The following is a 22,524-nucleotide window of genomic DNA, read 5'->3' on the forward strand; positions in this document are numbered from 1 at the left end:
ACATAAGCGTTGCTTTTTGCCACTTTTTCATCAACTCAATATATATGATGTATATATCTTATTTCTAAAAACATACATAAATATACAAAAATGTATATTTCCTATGATCAGGAGCGAAGCCCATGGAGGTTGAAAATGCCCTTTATCTTGTTAAGATGACAAGTCATGTAAGGTTGCTATTGCATAGAATACATTTGAATACCCTGTATATCTACAATCGAAGCGATCAGATTTCCACAGCTAACAGTGTGTAAGAAACAATGGTGGGGCCAACAGTGGGGCAGGGGACCCAACGGTGTGCCATTTTTCGAGAATTGGTTTTTTTATTACAACTTATTGTTTTGACTACGGCAGACACCTAATTTAATGTCTTGCCCTCTTACCCATTCCTCGCATCTTTTTTGACACGCGAAACAAATAATAAATTTGATAAATATGAAGTTGTCTTAATTCTATCCGTTATGACTTCATAAATATCAACTCATGCTGGCGATAAAGATGATAGACTTCCTGACGTGAGCTTTTGTTCAATATCATAAAAATCACGTAAACAATTTTATCAATATCAATACGAAAGATCAATAAAAAATACTTGTTATGTGTATAGACTCAAATTTAACAGGTAACACACATGTTTATGGTGTATGAGTTGTTATCTTATATATATCCATTGAACTGTGTAATGTTATGAATTGAGTCGAAGGACAGGCATATTTGTCTTACCTGGAAGTATGGTGTGTCAAAATTCTCGTTTACGTAAACATGTATGGTACTGACAAATAGTAATATGATCAGAATATGTAAACCGTGTTTCTGTTTGTAAAAGACTAATGATTGCGGCTTAAATCACTTAAAGATAGTCTAAGCAAAGTCAACTCTGTAACAGGACACAATAAATTCAGACAGATATTAGTAAACACAAGAATAGTTTAGGTAGGGCGTATGATAATGATGAACACAAGCGTAGTTTAGGTAGGGCGTATGATAATGATGAACACAAGCGTAGTTTAGGTAGGGCGTATGATAATGATGAACACAAGAATAGTTTAGGTAGGGCAAAATATTTATAAACACAAGAATAGCTTAGGTAGGGCAAAAATATTTATAAACACAAGAATAGTTTAGGTAAGGCAAAAATATTGATAAACACAAGAATAGTTTAGGTAGGGCAAAAATATTGATAAACACAAGAATAGTTTAGGTCGGGCAAAAATATTGATAAACACAAGAATAGTTTAGGTAGGGCAAAAATATTTATAAACAGGATAATAGTTTAGGGAGGGCGGAAGATATTGATGAACAGGATAATAGTTTAGACAGGGCGGAAGATATTGATGAGCACGAGAATAGTTTAGACAGGGCGGAAGATATTGATGAGCACGAGAATAGTTTAGGGAGGGCGAAATATATTGATGAACAGTAGAATAGTTTAGGGAGGGCGGAAGATATTGATGAACAGAAAAATAGTTTAGGGATGGCGAAAGATATTGATGAACAGTAGAATAGTTTAGGGAGGGCGGAGGATACTGATGAACAGTAGAATAGTTTAGGGAGGGCGAAAGATATTGATGAACAGAAAAATAGTTTAGGGAGGGCGAATGATATTGATGAACAGTAGAATAGTTTAGGGAGGGTGGAGGATATTGATGAACAGTAGAATAGTTTAGGGAGGGCGAAAGATATTGATGGACAGTAGAATAATTTAGACAGGGCGAACGATATTGATGAACATGATAATAGTTTAGGGAGGGCGGAAGATATTGATGAATAGGATAATAGTTTAGGGAGGGCGAAGGATATTGATGAGCAGGAAATTAGTTTAGGTAGGGCGAAAGATACTGATGGAAAGTAGAATAGATTAGGGAGGGCGGAAGATATTGACGGATAGGATAATAGTTAAGGGAGGGCGAAGGATATTGATGAACAGGTTAATAGTTTAGACAGGGCGGAAAATATTGATGAACAGGAGAATAGTTAAGGGAGGGCGAATGATATTATTGAACAGGATAATGGTTTAGGTAGGGCGGAAGATATTGATGAACAGGAGAATAGTTAAGGGAGTGCGAATGATATTGTTGAACAAGAGAATGGTTTAGGGAAGGCAGAAGATATTGATGAACAGGATAATAGTTAAGGTAGGGCGAAATATATTAAATGAGCACGAGAATACTTTAGGTAGGGCGAAAGATATTGAACAGGAGAATAATTTAGGCAGGGCGTAAGATATCGATGAACAGGAGAATAATTTAATTTAATTTGTACAGTGCCAACACTGAACGTCCATCCGGTCAAGCGTATGAATATACATTTGGTGGTCAAGGTGAGACATCCATCAAAACGTAAGATATAATATGTCAGTCTACTGTATATTGATACCGAAGTGAAAGTGACCGGCGGTCAGTAATGTTCACCTAGGAGACATCTAGATTTAATTATATTAATGATAGATAGGCGAAGGCAACACAGATTGTATACGATGTTGTTGGACTTCAATAAGACCTTCACAAAAATAAGTAAATTTACAAACCTATTAAATTATTGTCAAACATGTGATATTGCCACAAAATCATTATTATCGTCATAACGGCACATTCCTGGATTTTGTTCTGGTTTGATGATTTTATAGATATTTGAGAACATAATTAAATGTGATCAGTTATCTTCCACGCGGATTGGCTTCATATTAAATGTATACCCCACCTGGTAACAGTTGTTTTGATGTCATTATCTGGAGAATGACACCACGTAAAATTAACGACTGGAACATTTTATAGTGCCATCACATTGAAATGTCATTACCAGGACACTGTCACATTATATCAAATACAGGGACGTTTTAATAATATTATCACACTAGCCAAGTTTACCGATCACGAACGAGGACCACGTCTTACACTCTATTTGCAGAGTGATATGTGGGTAAATACTACAATTGTTTGTGTTACTTGTATATGACTTATACAGGTCACGAACTTCCAGCTGATACAACAATGGTTTTGGGACTGAGGGTAGTGAGAGGGCCAGACTGGGGTCTTGGGAACGAAGATGGAGGTGACGGCCATCTTGGAACTGTGGTGAAGGACCACGGCAACAACACTGTTACAGTAGTATGGGACATGGGGACAATGACGACATGTAGTGCTGGAAAAGACGGTAAATGTGACCTTCGGATACTGGATAATGCGCCAACAGGTATGGGATCATCATCATCATCATCATCATCATCATCATCATCATCATCGAAGGAGGAGGGAGAATCATTATCATCATTACTGTGATTCGTTGTTGTCGTCGTCATCATCATCATCATCATCATCATGAGTCGTCGTCGTCGTCGTCAGCATTGTCCTTATGATTTGAATGAACTGTGCTTTAAGAAATATTTTGTCGATGTAACATATGGATCGTATTTCCGTGATCTTTTTTGACACAATTAGGTATTCGTTTCGGATCGGCGACCTGTTCCGAGTGTAAAGTGAATGGTATATTTGGCATGAAGTGGAACTGTATGCAATGTGATGGGCTGTGTCTTTGTAGCGTTTGCTACATTAAGGGTAAACACAACGAGAAGCACGTGTTCCTGAGATACTTCTGTCCTGGATCTGACGGGTAAGGGAAACATTCAAATAGGTTAAATACTCTCATGAAAACAGAAGTGTTTAACATATTGTCAGACCAATATTTACCACAGGATCATTTGTCATTTTCAGAAACACGTGCACACTATTGGCGTCATAAAACATGACGTCACATTATTGTCTCGATAGTCAGAAAACAACTAAAGAGTTGATATTCAGCTAAAAGAAAACCATCAAGGCTGACTGTCATTTTCTTCACGACCACGAATATACTTTCTATATAACCTTATGCAATCAACATACTATTGTTGGTGAAACAAAAGCGATTTTGATATTTGATACAGATTCATGATCACCGACTCAGAAAATGACTTGAGTTTTTTTCTGAAATAGTTGTATTGGTATCTGAAACACTGTTACCATATTCTGCTTTGTTTGAAATAATTACTTATTAACTATTGATAGAGTGAAGGTGCCAAAACGTTTTACTTCCAACAAGCAGCGATCCCTGGGTATTTTCCCCGGAGCCAAGGTTGTCCGAGGAATGGACTGGAGGTGGTCAGATCAAGATGGTAAAAAAAACAAAAGAACAAATCATTTTTGTTGTAGTATGAGAAAGACGATTCCATATTGAAACTTGAATATTTTGAAAAGAAAACACGACGGTTAAAATTCCCAATGGCCAATACATAGGAACTACATCTGGTTTCAAGGTTATAATAAACAAATAGAGTTAAGGAATATCAGCGAAAAATGGCTCCAGACTTAAAAAAAGAAAAAAAATCCACCACTTTTAACGCGTATAAAGAACTTACACTGACGAATCTTCTCCAATGTTATAGTTACCTATTGTCTTCTGTCAAGTTAAATCTATAATGTTTTTCGTCTTTAGTTACAAGTTCATGGAACATCAAGGAGATGAGATTAATTTCAATGTATTGACTTAAGTAATGAGACGTACCTGATTCGAACTCATAGTACAGCTTGTGTTGAGCAGGTGGAGCTGGTAAACCTGGAACAGTGGCGGGACTACGCTCGTATGAGGAGGGGTTAGGAGATCGTAATAGTGTAGCTGTTACGTGGGAGAAGACACAGAAAACTTATAAATATCGTCTCGGTTTTGAAGGCAAGGTGGATTTAAAATGTAAAGTGGATGAAGAGGCCCCGGGATATGATTATTACAAAGAACATCTTCCAGTTCTAGGTTAGTACATGTCCATACAAGTAGTCAATATGACAATGAACCTATCATTAATTATCCATCTCTGTAAATCCGTAACATTATAAAAGTAGCCGTTAACTTTCATTTGTTAGTAGTAACATGGTATCTTTTAAAAGTTGATAACATCGATATAACTCTCTTACTCTCCGACCTTTGCTTCATACAAAACTAAACTGCTGATAATATCTTTTCGAATCTTGTTTTTTGTTTTGATTTTTTTTTATATTTTGTTTGAAAATAACTATAATGATAATCATAATAATTATAATAATCCGATAATTTTACAAAGTAATTACGACCCGATAAACAACATCATTACTTTACTAAAAAGCAGGCGGCGTTGGAACTTTTTCGATCATTTTACTAAATGGCATGGATATCTACCAAATGAAGCAGTATTACATTATGTTCATTATACAATTTAGTTATGTCTAGATTTTCTATCAATTCAGAACTGACTTGAATCATATCCGCTTATAACTCTACACGTTTCGGTATGTACCTTATCGTGAAATGATGACATTTTCAGGAATTAGGTGATCAAGTAGAATGTTGAAGAAGTCAATTGTCCAGTAATACACAAGCTGATCCGGAGACTTTGTCGAACGTTAACAAATTGAAGCATGCCTTTACGAACAAGTATTCGCCTAGTCAATATAGTCTCAGAAACCTTACAACATACTACAGATGAAAAGATGAAGGTTAAAGTAAAGTAAGGATCTTAAAAGGAGAGTTGGACAAAAGGAGGGAATTATACATCTTTGATCATGTGGTAACTGTTATTGTTTATTTCCACAGATGCTGATATTTTAGCGATGTACGCAGAACTGTCCTCTGACGTTTTAAAGGTCAACGACAGTGTGTGTGTGGGCGTGTCCAAGGAAGACTTGAAGGTCTTACAGGAAAATCACGGTGGCTGGACCGTACGAATGGAAGAGGCACGTCTCTCACACCTTATTTACGATCAAAACAGATTCTTTTTAATTCAAACAAAAAATCGATCATATATGTAATGTTTGTATATGAATGCTAATTCTGGTAATTCTGCGTCCATGTAGCGAAAAGCAGTGATGCTCGTTATCATATCGTTATCATATATGTTGGTTCCGTTGTTGTTCTCGTTGATGAACGTGATGAAGCAGAAGACGCTTGCTCTTCCAGAACACCATGTCTTATTCTCCTTGTACTGGTTTTCTGGAATCTCCGAGTAAACGTTTCTTTAGTTCATATTTTGAACCAGTTTAGTAAATCGGGGTTTGGATTATACTTTTGTTGACGTGTATGTACTTTGCTGTATTTAAGTTTTGCTAGCAAATATCTTAAGATTGCTCTATAATGACCGTAGTATGCTATTCAAAACAATTGATATTGTGTGATTTGATGGAGAATTCTAGGATCAAAGTTGAGGAAGGAGAAATGGAGGGGAGGGGGAGGAGATATATTTTATTGACAATGGCATTTCATATAGAATATTTGGGTTGCTAGATCTAACACCTGGTTGTTTCCTTGTTGTTTACCTTGTTCTCGTTTAGGAACAACTGTTATTTTTCTCCCTGAACATTTCTTGGGTCTCCGTGTCAATCTGTATTTTCTCATTTTTGTTCTAGTTCTATCGGAGTCTGAAAGTCTAAATAGGTTTTGTTAGCGATATGGTATTTTCGGCTGGTCGGTCTCTTAAATTTCGTCTCCGTCATCCTTTCTATCGAGAGACAGGGAAACCCGTAACCAAAGTAGATTGAAACTGACCATAAATGCTGACCAGAAAGGCTGACCATAAAGACTGACCACACAAGCTGACTACACAGGGCTCTTGAGGGTCTGGTGGTAGGGCGTTTCGAAATCATGTGAATGTATTTCATAGCATTCCTATATGATGCCAATGTAGCCTGGACAGGAGTATTTAGTTGTTCTTAAGATATGCCATCTTAAGGCGTGTTAAAGGGCATCAATGGACTTTGAATGTTCAGACTTATCTAACCTAGTTAGAATTGTAAACAGTCACAGTGTCTATCCAAAATTCATTAATTAAGATCTCTCTTGATCTTTTCGTCAGTTACCAGGACGAATGGGCAAAATCGATAAATTTACCCGTAGTGGTGACGCTCTTGTGTCCTTTGGGGCGGAAAAATGGATTGTCAATCCAGACACACTGGTCAAGGTAACCGGTCTTAAATTTTGTGTTAAAAATAAATTTTGAGTAAAAAGATATATAAATAAACAAATATAATTGAATCAACAATCTCTTATCGAATTATTATGCCCACCGGTTGTAAAAGCGTTTGCTAATCAAGACTTGGATTAAGTGGTATAGAAATAAATGTAACAAAGACAATTTGATATCTAGTTTCCTTCACACCAAGACGTTAATTCTATGAAAAGATTGCATAGATAATAAATAAATGATGAAATATTGCTGCAGTGTGGTTACACTTGTAGTAATACAATTTGAGGTGTTCCCACGACTATGTTTATAACTTAAAACGATAGTGCAAAATAAAGAACTAAAATACGTCATACAGCTGTTTCGTCCTTCTATATCTCGTCAGTGATGTTACATCATACAGCTGTTTCGTCCTTCTATATCTTGTCAGTGATGCTACATCATACAGCTGTTTCATCTTTCTATATCTCGTCAGCGATGCTACATCATCAGTGATGTTAAGAGCCAAAAGTCCTTCTATATCTCGTCAGTGATGCTACATCATACAGCTGTTTCATCTTTCTATATCTCGTCAGCGATGCTACATCATCAGTGATGTTAAGAGCCAAAAGTTTGAAACCTAGGGGACAATCCAAAGTGATAGATGGAAACGTCAAAATAGAGATGGAAAAGCACTAGTAATTGTTAAATTACGGAAATGACGCACCTACCCATCGAGATCTTGATATTTCTTTCTTGTTTTATGTTCCCCAGTCCTCCCTTAGGTTTTAAAAATGGCTATTCGCATCACTGACGAGATTTGGGAAGACGAAACAGCTGTATGATGCAGTTTAGTCCTTCATTTTGCTGTCTTTAACCCTAAAGCGTAGTCGGGGAAACGCCTCAGATTGTATTACTCGCTGGGTGATGTATATATCACCTCTCACCAGTTCTTTACTTGACGCTCCATCCATTAAAAATTGATATTCACTTGTATGTCATTTGTACAATATTTGATTTGTTTTATGGGGTTGTGTTGTAATAATGTGGTAGTAATGATCCCGCCATACGTTCTAGGTTCATGATGTAGATATCGACGACATCGTGACAGTGGTAGATGACCAGGAGTTCGTAAAGTTAGCTCAGGAGGACCATGGTGGCTGGGTGGACGATATGGCTATCGTATGTACTCCATGTTCAAAATAGTCTCTCTATAGATTCCATCTGTAAAATTAGTGATTTTATACAATATTTATGAAAAATATTTAGAACATATGTAACATACACAGACACACCTACCATAACGAAGGTGTTCTGCAAACACGCCTTACCAAGCGTTACAAAGGAGCTGTTTAATAGTGATGTAGGCGTATCTCACTTGGTAATGTTGGTATAATGCTGTACCAAATTAAGGTAGAGAAAGTCGCGCGACTCTTTCTCTTTAAAAATAAGATTCTCCTCTTTTCATTTTTGTAGTTGCTAGGTAAAGCAGGTAAAGTTGTACGTATTACACCTAAGGAAGACGTGGTGGTTGCTTTCGGAAAGAAGACCTGGGTGTTTAGTCCTGCTTGTCTAACTCCGTCCCCTGATGAGGAAATATTCGAAGTAAATCCTCGCACTGATGGTACATTTCAGAGTAAGTGTAATCACTGTCATAAATGCACTAGGTTGATGTGGAAATGTAGCACAGATTATACTAATATCCTAATCTCACCATTGATGTACATTCAGTATAAGGTACGCGTGTCTGTATTTCAGAGAAAAATCTTTACCATTTTAGTACTCCTTATATTGACAGCATAATAGGAAATAGTTTTTTCGTGGGTCACGACATCACTTAGTATCAATTATTCACGTCACTATTGACAGACAAAAACAGTGGCTTGAAGTAACGCAGTTTGGAGATTATGACCGAAAGTTTGTTAGCATATCTTTTTGTTTCCTTGTTACTGAATTTAGGGTATACATCTTGAATATCGTTTTTTTTTATTTACATTATGGATGTCATCAGTGAAGCAGAAGAAGACTTTTACCTTTTCAGAACGTTTTGTCTCACATGTAAGATTTATGTAAGAAAACAAATACCAACGAAAATACATATCATCGAGAAAAAAATCTGACGAAAATCTGTAACTATTTACCTTTTACCGATGCAGGTGCTGCTGGATATGGCAATGTCCTTGGATTACTGTTGGCACAGATGTTGCTCGATGGAGCCGGTGTACGAGTGGTTGGCCCGGAAGAGTTCATACAGGCAGCCGCTAGAGGCGATGAAGATCTTATCGGCAAAATCTTAAGATCTAAACCTCAGTTGGTATGATGTCATATTGTTCACAAAAGATAATAGGTATAGGAATAAATCAAACTAAAATTGTATTTCTTAAACGTTTGATTTCTTTAGATAAAATATAGAGGTTGGATTTTGATATTGACGTGTCTAAACAATGGTAATGATTGATTGTACAGAGTGATGCGTTATTCTTTAAACAGGAGAATACTAAAATAAACAATCCTCATCCCGCAAGATCACATGAATAAACCTCCGTTGACAATCAGTTAAAAAGTAAAGTAAGTCTGTGGTTTATAATATGGACAAGAGGAAACCTGAGCAAATGATCCATCCATATAAGGAAACATGAGCAAATGATCCTTCAATGTAAAGAGACTTAGGAAAACGGCCAACTCATATATTCACAACTCACAACGGATGTGATATATCGTATGCATTAAATGACTTTTTATAACTTTCTCAAGGTGAATCAAGTGATCAAAGATACAACAGCTCTTGTCTTAGCCAGCCATGAAGGGCATGACGAAGTGGTGAAGACGCTTCTTCGGAACAAAGCGAATACCGAACAAACAGACGCTGGTGGCAATACACCTCTTCTTGCAGCCGTTGTAGGGCAAGTACTTAACATACTCGATATTTTCGAATCACCTTTGAAACAATGGTTTCACTTTCAATGAATTAAGTACTTTTTTCCTGAACGGCGGTTTGATTCGACTATATCTGGAAGAGATACTGCTTCTTGTTAATTTCATAATGTTAATCTTGTCCGGGTAACTCTCCTCTCAGTTTTAACGGATTTAAAAAAAATTAGCTGACTTAATCAGCATGACTGAAGTTCTGTTTTCTTGAAGGGCAGTTTGATAACACTGCATTCAGAAAGTTATTTCCCATGGATGTTTTCATAGTTTTAAACTTATCCAGATATCTCCTCTCTGATTTTCCAACCGATTTTTTCAAAACGTTTCAGGCATAATCTTCATGACATGAATTTGTTTTATCCTAATTCAACTGTATTTGAGAGAGGTATTGCCCTTTTTTTTAAATTTTGAATATTTTTTAACATTTGGCAGGCGTATATTGATAAACCCTGCAATACTATTGTTTGATATTTACCCCTGTCGTACAAAAGTTTCTTTCTTTTAGGTTTCAAATTGTTTTTTTCATTTCACAGCAAAAGATAATTTGCAGAGATGCCAAGTTTAGGACCCTGACTTTATTCCACCATACATCATGGAACCTCACGTAGGAGGTCTCTTTCACTTCTTTAATTAATTCATTTTCATTTCATCCCATCTTCTCTTCTCTCTTCCACCATTCATTCATTAATCACATACAGTAGAAGTAAATAACCAGAGATTTACACACATGCGCACATACATAGTTATAGATTTTAATATCATACGAGGAAAATATGTGTATGTATATATGTATGCGTGTAAAACATTCTACCCACCAATTGAACCCTTAATATGAAATATTTGCACATTTTACATTACAACAGCAGCATCAATATACAAGAAACAAATGCAACATTAAGACAATAAAACACGCAAAAATACCTGTCTGACAACAATTCTATCTGGTCATTTCATTTTATTTACTTCATGCATAAATGTCTATGAACACGCTGGCGTTTGGTAATGAATTAAGGTTACTTCATATTATTTTTATAATTATCATACCAATATGTATACTTGTTCCCATATACATACTATGTAAACATATGTACATTGTACACACATATACACTTACGTATGTATCCCCTCACACATACTTCTCTACTGGCAAAATACTCACATACATACATTACACACGACGTAAGTGCAATTCTTTGAAGTTAAAGGATCGACCTGACCAAAAAGTCAATTGCGTTTCCAGATGGGCCTGTTGAAGCTGTCATCATATTATATAAGTTTTTTATATCAATTTTGTCATACACAAATATATATCTTCCATCTTCAAACACACATGTACAAAATACACATATAACAAGAAACATGATCATATCATTGCACCTTGTTTCATCAGAGACCATCTTAACAAAAAAAAACTCGCATATACAGTGATTATTGATATATATATATACCTGTTTCTATCAAAAATCCCCACTATTATGTCATGTGACTTTCTTCAAAATAATCTAACCTTTTTTCAATCATTATTACACATAGATATGTGTTTTTGTTTTATCTACCAACTGATTTTTTTCAACTGTTAAGGGGAAACAAGTTCTGGTTAATTTTGTCACAATGTCTTTTCCTGTCGCTAAATATTTCCTCAATAACTTGTGTTTGAATTTGAACAAAAGATTGTTTTAAAGCGACAGTTATAGATATAATATTTGCGTACAAGTATCAAATAGTTTCTTATAAGTGGACCCTTTTCACAAAACAAGAAATATCTCGGAAACCAATCTGTTCAACTATTTTTAAATCATTATTGCTTGATATGTTAATCATTTATTCTACCAAACAGGAAGAAGGTCAGTACTACAAAGATACTACTTGACGCCGGGGCGAACATCGACTTTGCGAATCGTCAACATCGTACAGCGCTTCATATCGCGTCGAAAGCTGGGGAGGACTTGTTGGTAAAGCTTCTCATTGTCAGGGAATGTGACGTCAACCCACAGGTGGGTTACATTTCAATAAGATCCATTTGATACCTGATTACCGGGAATTCAATCATTTATATCCACGAATAGAATTGAAAATACCGACACTATGCTCTGTAGACAAATTCCAAATGGGAATTTATATATTACAAGTGGTCTGTTTAACGTTATTGTCGTAATGGTGTTCTTTGTGTGATCGGCAAAATGTTGAATTAGTAACAAAAATAATATATATCTATGGTTGTGGAATTGATTATGTTGGTGCATATCTAACGTTATCTGTGCCTGTCTCAGCACTGAAACCTAGCCACTATTGTAAACGGAACAGAACGAAGCATCTCATAGTTGAGATTTGTTATGATACTTCGATTTTCATCCACAGGACATCGCTGGAAACACTCCAATTCATGACGCCATATATGGAAGTCATGACGATGTTATTGCCTTGCTGTTGGGTCAGACAAAACTAGATTTCTGCAAAAAAAACAGAAGGGGAATGAATGTGCTACACTTGGCTGCCATTAAGAACAATGGGCTGTAAGCTTATAACATATGGTCCCTACTTATTCTATTTATTCTCGGACCCCACCGGCTGTCAAGCCTACCGTTAAACACCACAATCTTTACTTTTTATGAACATATGGAGATATTTGTTGCTTCCTATATAAATATTGTCATTCCTTTCATTGACATATTTGCTCCACAACAATATGACTAGCTCAAAGTATTTTTTTCAATATTTGTTCTCTTGCTATACTTGTTGAAACAGTGCAGTGGATGAAATCGTCGGCAGACATAAGGATCTTGTTGATGTTAAGAAAGAGGATGGCGTTACGGCGCTCCACCTGGCGGCATACAACAATCATACACAAGTAGCTTCTGTCCTTCTCATCAAGGTACTGTAAATGTTGTTAACTCCTGCTCGAGAAAATCCAAAACCACTCTGAATATTAGTCATCCTTGTTGAAATGAAATATTTATGTTTTTTTCATGATATTCATCTGACAATTAGGGTTCAGCGACCATTGATATTCAAACCAATGACGGGGATACACCACTCCATCTGGCGGCAATGCAATGTCATTATCTCATGGTCAAACTCCTTCTTGACAACGGTAGTACTTTTAAAGATACTTTTTATCTAATCTTAAGGAACCGTTGATTAAGCAATCTGACACTTGGTAAATGGTGATGGTAAATATTTTAAATAGTTTACAGTTACACTTCTAGAAATATTGTCTTTCTTATACTCAGTATGTACAAAATATAAAACAAGGACATTATATTAAATCTCCAGTAATTGATTAAAGAAAATCATGTCTGAGGTGTACATATTTCCAATTGATTATTCCGATAATTTCAATATAATTCCTTACTAAGAGATGTTTTATACTGTGTTTGCTCTAGAAGCAAGCACGACCTTGCAGGATAATAAAGGAAACACTCCACTCCATGTCGTCCTCGGAAGTAGTGTGTCACACCAAACGGTGAGTAGAAACGCATCATTTTGGTGAATTACAGATGTAAAAACTTATGATAAAGCCCATTCGGTCATTAGCGGCGTGTATTTGCTCAACAAATCCGCATTAAACAGAAGCACACCCTTGTCATTGGTGGTGTGTATTGCTATGTAAATCTACAGTACGTAGAAGAACACCTTGGTCATTGGTGGTGTGTATTGCTATGTAAATCTACAGTACGTAGAAGCACACCCTTGTCATTGGTGGTGTGTATTGCTATGTAAATCTATAGTACGTAGAAGCACTCCCTTGTCATTGGTGGTGTGTATTGCTATGTAAATCTACAGTACGTAGAAGCACACCCTTGTCATTGGTGGTGTGTATTGCTATTTAAATCTACAGTACGTAGAAACACACCCTAGTCATTGGTGGTGTGTATTGCTATGTAAATCTACAGTACGTAGAAGCACACCCTAGTCATTGGTGGTGTGTATTGCTATGTAAATCTACAGTACGTAGAAGCACACCCTTGTCATTGGTGGTGTGTATTGCTATGTAAATCTACAGTACGTAGAAGCACACCCTTGTCATTGGTGGTGTGTATTGCTATGTAAATCTACAGTACGTAGAAGCACACCCTTGTCATTGGTGGTGTGTATTGCTATGTAAATCTACAGTACGTAGAAGCACACCCTTGTCATTGGTGGTGTGTATTGCTATGTAAATCTACAGTACGTAGAAGCACACCCTTGTCATTGGTGGTGTGTATTCCCCCTATAATTTCCCAGTAAGCAGAAACATACCCTAGTCATTATTGGTGGTATTGCTATGTAAATCTCCATTATGTAGAAACACACCCTTGTCATTGGTGGTGTGTATTGCTACACAAAGCACTGATGAAAAGAAACACGTCCAGGTCAAAGGTGATGTTTGATGTTTATATGATGATAAACCCCTAGTTACCGGAAATGCACGGTGTTTTGAGATACTATAAGTAAAATGACGGTCGAGACATGTAATTGTTCACTTACTTGATGCGGTCCATATGAACATCAAGTTTCATTCATTAAATACAAAAACACTCTTTTCGTGATGCTGATTTATTTGCGTCATAAAATAATTTTAAAAAGTTAGTGCTTGAGGAAACCTTTTAACTGTCTACTACCGACATATTCTCCTGGCCACGTGTTAACAATTTTTAACTAATAACTTAAGAACAAACAATTACTTACACTATCACTTGCAGTTTTTGATAATTAATATGCTTATGTTATTGTGGCATTAGGCAGTGTTTGAGGATGTTTATTACAGCTGCTTCAAGTCCTCATGGTGGGTCCAAGAGGCAGCGATGTGGAAAGGATCAAGATCGGTTGTCTATTGGTACAATTTGGTGCTAAAATTGATGTTAAAAACAAGTCAGGAAAAACCCCTATCGACGTCTGTCAGGACCAGACCGTTCGGAGGGCAATAGTCAAGTGTGCTGAGCAGACGTGAGTAGGTCCAAATCTGGTGCGTTGACACCTCTGACAGCGTTGTCAGTTGCGATGCGTTTTGGGTAAATTGATCATATTCGTTCAAGTTAAATGGAAAGTTGACAATGTTTTGTTTGTTTTCTTGGCACTGTATGTTTAGCGTGGTATATCAACGATACTTTGTTTAGCTTGGATAGCGTTTACAGTGTTGGCCCTTGGAAGGGTATCGGCGTTTAATTGTTCCTTTATACATTTTAGAAAACCGGCAGCAAATGCAAGAAGTCGACCTACGTCTGCTGCCGGAGAGAGAAAAGTTTTCTCACGAATGAAGATGAACTGTGTGGAATGTTCGGACAATCCAGCGCAGATTACGTATGAACCATGTAAACACAAGCTACATTGTTTGCAGTGTACGTTTGAGTTCGACGAATGTCCAGTATGTTATGGGGACATCGAGAAAAGAAAAGACCAAGGTAAGACAGATTATCAAATCATTTTCAAGTGTTTACATTGGAGGATGTTAACCAATCAAAAGTCGACTGGGTCTTTGATACCTAAAGAATTTCATCAGGTCTCTATTCCTTAGAAGAATAAAATGTCGATTCACTGCTTATACTGTATATCGCCAAAGGTTATTTTCGTCCTTCTTCCCCTATACACAAATTCGCCTCGTGTTCAATTCGTCCCTCTAGGGATTATGCAAAAGCGCTATACAGGTTCAACAAATTTTCGCTCCATCTAAAAATCCTGTTGATAGGCGAAAAGGGCGAAAAAAACGGGGGCCAAACTTTTCCTTTATCCCGGTAATATATCGCAGTCGTATATATATATCATTAGATATTGAGACTGGTGACAATGATGATTCAAACCCATATACAAGTTTATCAACATACAATGTTGGTTTATCTAACTTCATCCAGGAACTTTTGCTTCAGTGAGGTCAAAGATATATAAAAGACAAAAAATGCATACCATTATTTCAATACTGGATATAACTGTGGAAAGTAAAGATGAATGATTAATTAAATTGCATCATACAGCGTGAATGTGTATTATATTTAAGAGTGAAAGTATTTAAATTGTTGGTTTCAGATGGTAACGTAATCATTTGTTCGCCGAATCCATGCCGCATGCAGTGAAATTATTCATCCAGCAGAAGTAAACAACCGGCAGATGCATTGATATTTCAGTCAGAGTATGTGATGGTGGAAACATTCATGGGCGTTTTTAACGTTGCTGAAACCCAGTGCATATGGCATACTTGTTGAATTTGAAAAACGCAAACAGCGTAAGACATTTCCATCATGTCACCACCATTTGAAACGGATCAAATCGACTTATTGGTGACATGTGTCGGTAACATTTGCTTTACAGCAGTAGGATATCTCGGGGTGATGAACACGACACAACAAAGAATATTTAAAGGTATTGCCAATCGTATTGTAGAATGTTGGAACAAACTGCGTTATCTTATTTTCCTGGTGATGGAAAACAAATTTTCTTAAATTTTAATGTATTACTCTTGTAAACTTTAAAAGTTAACTTGAGATATTTTCTCTTTTGTTAACATTACACGTAAAGTCAAATAGATGTTTTATATCTTTAACAGTCGAACACTAGAATTGAATATAATGTAGTTCTGTTTTTTACATGAAATAAGAAATAATTTTTTTGGTGGGATCAGTACTCCATGTGATAAAAGACAAGATGTCGAGATATGAATATTAGAGACATTATAATCCTAATCCTCTTATTGCTGCCTTGAATTAAGTTAATTAAAATTTCTAAAATGAGGAAAATAGAATTGGTAGATCCAATAATTCAAGATTTCGGCAAAATTATATTTGTTTCAAATTTATTGATTAACAGAGAAAATATAAACGAATACAACAATCATTTTTACCATATATGATATTAATTGTGATGTTGAATTAGATGAGGAATATTCCATATTAATCTATTTTTATTCAGTGTATTAATTAGATGTATCTCAACTATTACTTCACCTCACAAACATTAATTTCAAGCATAATATTCCGTTGTAAATTTTTATAGGGAAGGTTAACGGTCATCAAATATCTCATTGAAAATGTTCTATTTTCTTCTGTAATGTGGAATTGGGCGTTTCGGATGCTCGGTACTATGCCTGGTTGTTTAAATGTCTACCCATTTAAGAACGTGACTTCAGTTACCTGAATAAACCAAACTTTACATAGCGGGCTTCGTCCATGAAGCTGAATATGCTTAACTCTCCGGCAATTATTCTCTCAGTACTTTTTTGAGAGGTCTTTGTAAATATATTTTATAGTCATATTTTGCCCTACTTTCCTTGACTTTGAATTTAGATTTTGTTAACATAACCGTATGTTCTTTTGTTATATATATATAAGGGTTGATATTTAATACTCTGTTCTCCTGATGAGACATCTATTATGATTTGGATATTGATGTGAAGCTTGTGTGTGTCTGTAACTAACAATAAACGATACCGAACTCACTGTTTTTATTAGGATAAACGTATTCAGTACGCATAGCCTATTGCGACGGCCTTTCAGATAAAATTTACCGATCCTGGCCATCTCATTGGCTGAAATATCGAAAAGAGTTAGAACCCTCTAGCGGCAATTTTCTGCGTAAATAATGCCGCGATTTTTCAAATCGCTATTTTAAAAGCATCCAAAATTAGTTTATTTTTTTAATAACAATACGATTACTATATATTTCAAAAAAGAAGCACAGTGTGGTTGAACTATTGATAAATTTTGAGCAATATATTTTACGGAATTCTCGACATGACGTAAGCATACAGAACACTGTACGTGCGAGTTGGCGCCATGATAAGAAGCTAGTCTAGGGGCTTAGTTTGAATTATCAACTAACAGCACTTATAAACAAACAAAACTTACAAACAGAACATCAATGTTGCTTTAATCCTTGTCGTTGTGGCAAGATCGTCTTAATATATAACATCACTTGACCTCATTAGACGTCACAAAATTGGACTGTTCGTCCTACGCGCACCCCGCCGATACGACACTTTTTCAGGATTTTCACACCCACCGCCATGACACTTTCTTCAAGTTTTTTAAGATAAAAAGTTTGCGCTTCGTAGGCAAGGTACATTTGGTGCTCATGATTTATGAATGACATATTTTTAATACTGTACTGATCATGATGTTGACTTTGTTATAACTTACATTTTTTTGTCTTTTAGTTTTATTTGATGAAGGTTGATTGTGCTGATTTCTCAGTGTTTGTTAATGTGTATCAAAGTTCCTTGAAATGAAAATATTCCTTCACACAAAACGCGTATGAAAAACCCCAAAATATTTATGTTTATTTTTATTAATTAACTAGAACGAAATATATCCGTAACATATTTATTCATTTAGCGTGTCATGGTGACATTATCTAATGCATTGGAGATCAGAAATAGTAGTAGCTAGAGTGAAAATATTGTAAATTTTGTATATATATATATATATGGAAGTCTGGTTTAATCTCATAGAACTATGCCTTTATAAACATAATTACTGGTTATTCTGCTGTGATATTTCAATGTAAACGTTCGGTTTCTGACAACATTGTTTCATCAGTAAAGTAATCACAAACATATTTCAAAAGACTTCCTCCAAATTAGTAATAAGGTAAATAAAATTGTTTTTCTTTTGTCCATCCTAATCAATCAATAGCTGTTATATAGACTGCTTATTATGAAGCAAGTTATATGAACTATTCTCATATTTCGTCAATGTAGTAAAAAGTCTTTGTGAAACAAGTACATTAATAGTCGAACAGAAAAGGATACGCAATATGTTAAATAGCTATTCAAATTTCATCACACAATTGTTCAGTCGTCCTTCTAGGATTCATTTGAAATGTTTGGTGTCTATTGAACTAAGATTTAGAAGGTGAGAAAGGAAAACGAAACTGACCAAAACTGAGTAAACTAAAAGAAGGAGTGTACAGACATCATGATGATTCAATGAGTGTCCTAAATTTTCAATACTGGTAAGCATATTTGGAACCTTTATATAGAATTCAGACTAAACATATAGGGTTTCTATTATCCGAATAAGAAGGAATGAAAAACAATCGATGATTCTATTGGAACACACACAGACACACATGTAAAATATACATGTAATAACAACAAACATTGCAGCATGTTCACTTTAGGGCCATCATTAACAGTCAAGGAAAAACACTCAGTAATTGTTACTACTAACACTGTTTCTACAACAAAAACATCTTTTTTCCTTATATATCAAAGGTATTCCTTTCAGAGAAATAGACCATTTACAATACTATAGTGTTACCTAAGTCTACGATCACAATGAGGATTCTCACGGAAACTCTTTTTTACAGTAAATACTGAGGTTTTATGGGTGTCGTCCAACGCCCATACCTTCCAAGAAAAGAAAATTAAAACTACATGCACTGAAAACCGTGGATTTCTATTCTTGTCGTCTTTGAATCTTCCTTTTTCAGGACGAGTGTTAGCCTACATGTCAGCATGGAAGTGGAGGTGTCTTTCCGATTTATTACAGCAATCACCAAACCCATATCAATATATTTTCTCTCTCCTTCTCTCTTCTTGCTCCCCGATTTTTTACTCATTTGTGTGTTCAAAGAGAAATGTTGCTGTACTGTAATGTCAGTAATCAAATGACGTCACATTGATTTTCAAAATGCTTAAAAGTGATTTCCAACAGTCCATAGACTCATCTGTCTTAGTGTACAGCATTTCCACACCTTTTTGAAACGGAATTTTGTTACTTATTATGTTGTCTTCAGTCTGGTGTGAAAACATGTAGCAAGTATAGTCTGCTTTGCTAGTTATTTGGTTAATTATTGTTGGCAATTTTTATATCGGCAGCATCAATGACATTAACAAGATTTACAATGTGCGCCAACATAAACGATAGGGCTCGCGAAATCACGTAATCTCGTTTCCTAGAAACGGATCCAAGATGGCGGTTCTCCTCAGCAACTGCCTACTGGAAACATCAATTCATCACAATACAAATGACTGAAAAACAAAATATACGCAATTTGATTAACGACCCAAATTATAGTTTTCGTTTTCTTGTGCAACAACACAAATTTAGTATTGAAACTAATAATAATGATAGATATATAGGCAGTAAATAGATTTGATTTTTGTGTTTTACATCAGTCAATATCACAATTCAACAACAATGATCAGGACTGTCTGACCTCTCGATGAATAATAAACCGAAGGGATTACAGTTAAAGTCCGCTGGAAAAAGTCATGCTGCCATACTTACTGCCATACTTACAAAGCTTATTGCTGTAGAGTGATGAGATTTTCTACATTTTTTTAGAACTTATTAAGGAACAATACTTCATTCACAAGCATGTTCTCAGAGGTCTGAACTTCAAAATACTAAATATTGCAATGTGTGCCAAGAATGGCTATACACTTTCAAATCTACTTTATATAAATAGTACAAATTGTAACAAATGCGCTTTTGATTTTACGCAAATACCACAACATATCACTGAACTCTCACCTATAGCTTTTATCTGTTTCAAAAACTATGTAATTGACACTTTGATAATATTTAGTACATGTTTAATTGGATATTTTAGATTTTCTGTTGTTTATCTACCATACATATATTCCCTGCTGAATACAAAAGCTAATTATATAACGGCTTTACGATCAATTTACATCGAGGTAACTTGTCACCAAGTGCATATTAGGCATTCATTTGTAATCCGCCATTGCACGTATCGAAATGTGCAACGAAATCCTAATATATGTCAAGGTAGAACAAGAAGGATATTTATAGCAGATCACAGCATTAGATAAACAATAAGGTGGCATTGATGTCAACATCTTACAAGATATGTACCACACGCGATTGTTGACTCAACGTCGGGATAACAACGCAAAACAGAGTCCGATAAAAAAAAACATTATAACATGATATGATATATGCTGAAGGTTAAGTCTGGTGCTCGGACGGATATGCTTCTAATCGTCTGAAGACGTCAGTGGCATTTCGTTTGTCCAGCTGATAACCTAAGAACATGTTGTGATAAATTGTTGTATTTCTGACACAAATCTTCAAAGCTTATAGCTTATGTAGTGTATATGAGTATGCAGAAAGATAACTCTAGACAGACATTGTTAGATCCATTTTCTTCCAGCGTGATTTCCAACGAAATATATTTCTTAACCTCCAATAGGAGCATATAGAATACATACCGTAGCTTTACTTGTTGACATTAAACTGGACTGGAACTGTTATATATAACTTACGAATTTTACACAATCACACAACAGAGCAAATGCTATTGTATACCTATCATATCATTTTTCTTCATATCTATCTCTATGAAAAGGAGTATGCGATTACACATATAACTAACAAAGTTGGTAATAACAGTGTAATATGATAAATGAACCTTTAATGGACACACATACCAGAAGACCAAACACATACATGCAAATATATAATTAGCAAAATACTGTTTATTTAAGTAAATTAAAAATATAATGAGAATTGATTATTGATAATATATTCGTTAGATCTACAACATCACCACTTATATATATTTATCTATATAGAGATATCTTGGTCGAAACATTAAGTGAACAATTATTACAATTAGGCTGTATCTCGATTTGTGCACTTTTAAAACTTAACATGGGCAGAAGGGTTATAGTGTAATTAAGATGTTTTACCTGTGGTCCGGCGCCATCCTGTCTATGCTAGAAACTGATATCATGTAAAATGATTAGAATTCCATTATGACTAGAAAAAATAATTTTAAAGTTTTCCATATTCCATAAGATTTTTTTTTATCATAATTTGTCGTACCTAATTTATTGGAAGTTAAGATATTTCATTTTCTTTTAAACATGACATGTCTAAATTTGAAAAAAAAAATATGTTGTTAGATATGATGCTGAAATAATATTGACTAATATGCAAATTTTCATATAAAAATCCTGATCATTATATCTTTAATTATGGTTAATTATATGGTTTACTTACTTAAGCCATCTTCCTGAAACAAATGCCTTCGCTAAATAACTAGAAATGATGTATCAACATGTCTACATGCTAGTTCTCCCAGCTGCTGGATACACGTTTCCTGACTCTACTAAACATAACCACATCCATAAAATCCTTTCATATCATTATCGACCCTATGACGTCAAACCATCTTCAGAAAATCATTGTATTTATACAGTTGATAACCACAATTCCAAATTAAGAAAACAGAGATCCTTAACATAAGCTTTTGCATGTGGCAATACTTTCAAAATAACTAATGTCCTGATACATAATCAGTTGCAACATAAAATTAAAAAAAACTCTTTTATCGTGAAAGTAATAAAGATGAATTATTCAATCTTCTCTTTAGAGGAAAGTTAATTTGTTACGGAACGTAGTGATTTCAACTATAGGAAATACTATTCTTCGTCAAAGTTAACTATAAACAACATGTCAACATAATCATAATCCAAACTCAAATATTATCGGGACTTTAATTGGTTTACTAATTGCACAGTATGTGTATATGTGTTTTGATTTTGGATTGAGGAATCAATTATAATAGTTCACCGTTGTTACGAATTTTGGAAGTAAATTATGTATATATCAAGGGATCACATGTTCCCTTAATAGAAACAGATTCTTCAATATTTACACTTTGTTTTATATATATATATATATATAACAATGTATGTAATATTTACACAAGATATG

General features: G+C 35.1%; 1 protein-coding gene across 1 annotated transcript; it reads left to right on the forward strand.

Annotated features, from left to right (window-relative positions):
- Positions 1-2,990: 2,990 nt before the first annotated feature.
- On the forward strand, positions 2,991-15,915 carry LOC132557853 (E3 ubiquitin-protein ligase MIB2-like). The gene is made up of 18 exons (XM_060222386.1): positions 2,991-3,192; positions 3,438-3,609; positions 4,044-4,150; positions 4,576-4,782; positions 5,599-5,738; positions 6,854-6,958; positions 8,018-8,122; positions 8,417-8,576; positions 9,097-9,254; positions 9,695-9,843; positions 11,706-11,862; positions 12,227-12,381; positions 12,614-12,740; positions 12,857-12,959; positions 13,252-13,331; positions 14,616-14,794; positions 15,035-15,249; positions 15,869-15,915. Exons 1-18 carry the CDS (start codon positions 2,991-2,993, stop codon positions 15,913-15,915), a joined length of 2,568 nt encoding a protein of 855 aa, XP_060078369.1.
- The last annotated feature ends 6,609 nt before the right edge of the window (positions 15,916-22,524 follow it).

This window comes from Ylistrum balloti, unplaced genomic scaffold, assembly GCF_031769215.1.
Source record: "Ylistrum balloti isolate Yb309-2 unplaced genomic scaffold, AGI_CSIRO_Ybal_v1 Utg369656, whole genome shotgun sequence".
Lineage (NCBI taxonomy): Eukaryota > Metazoa > Mollusca > Bivalvia > Pectinida > Pectinidae > Ylistrum > Ylistrum balloti.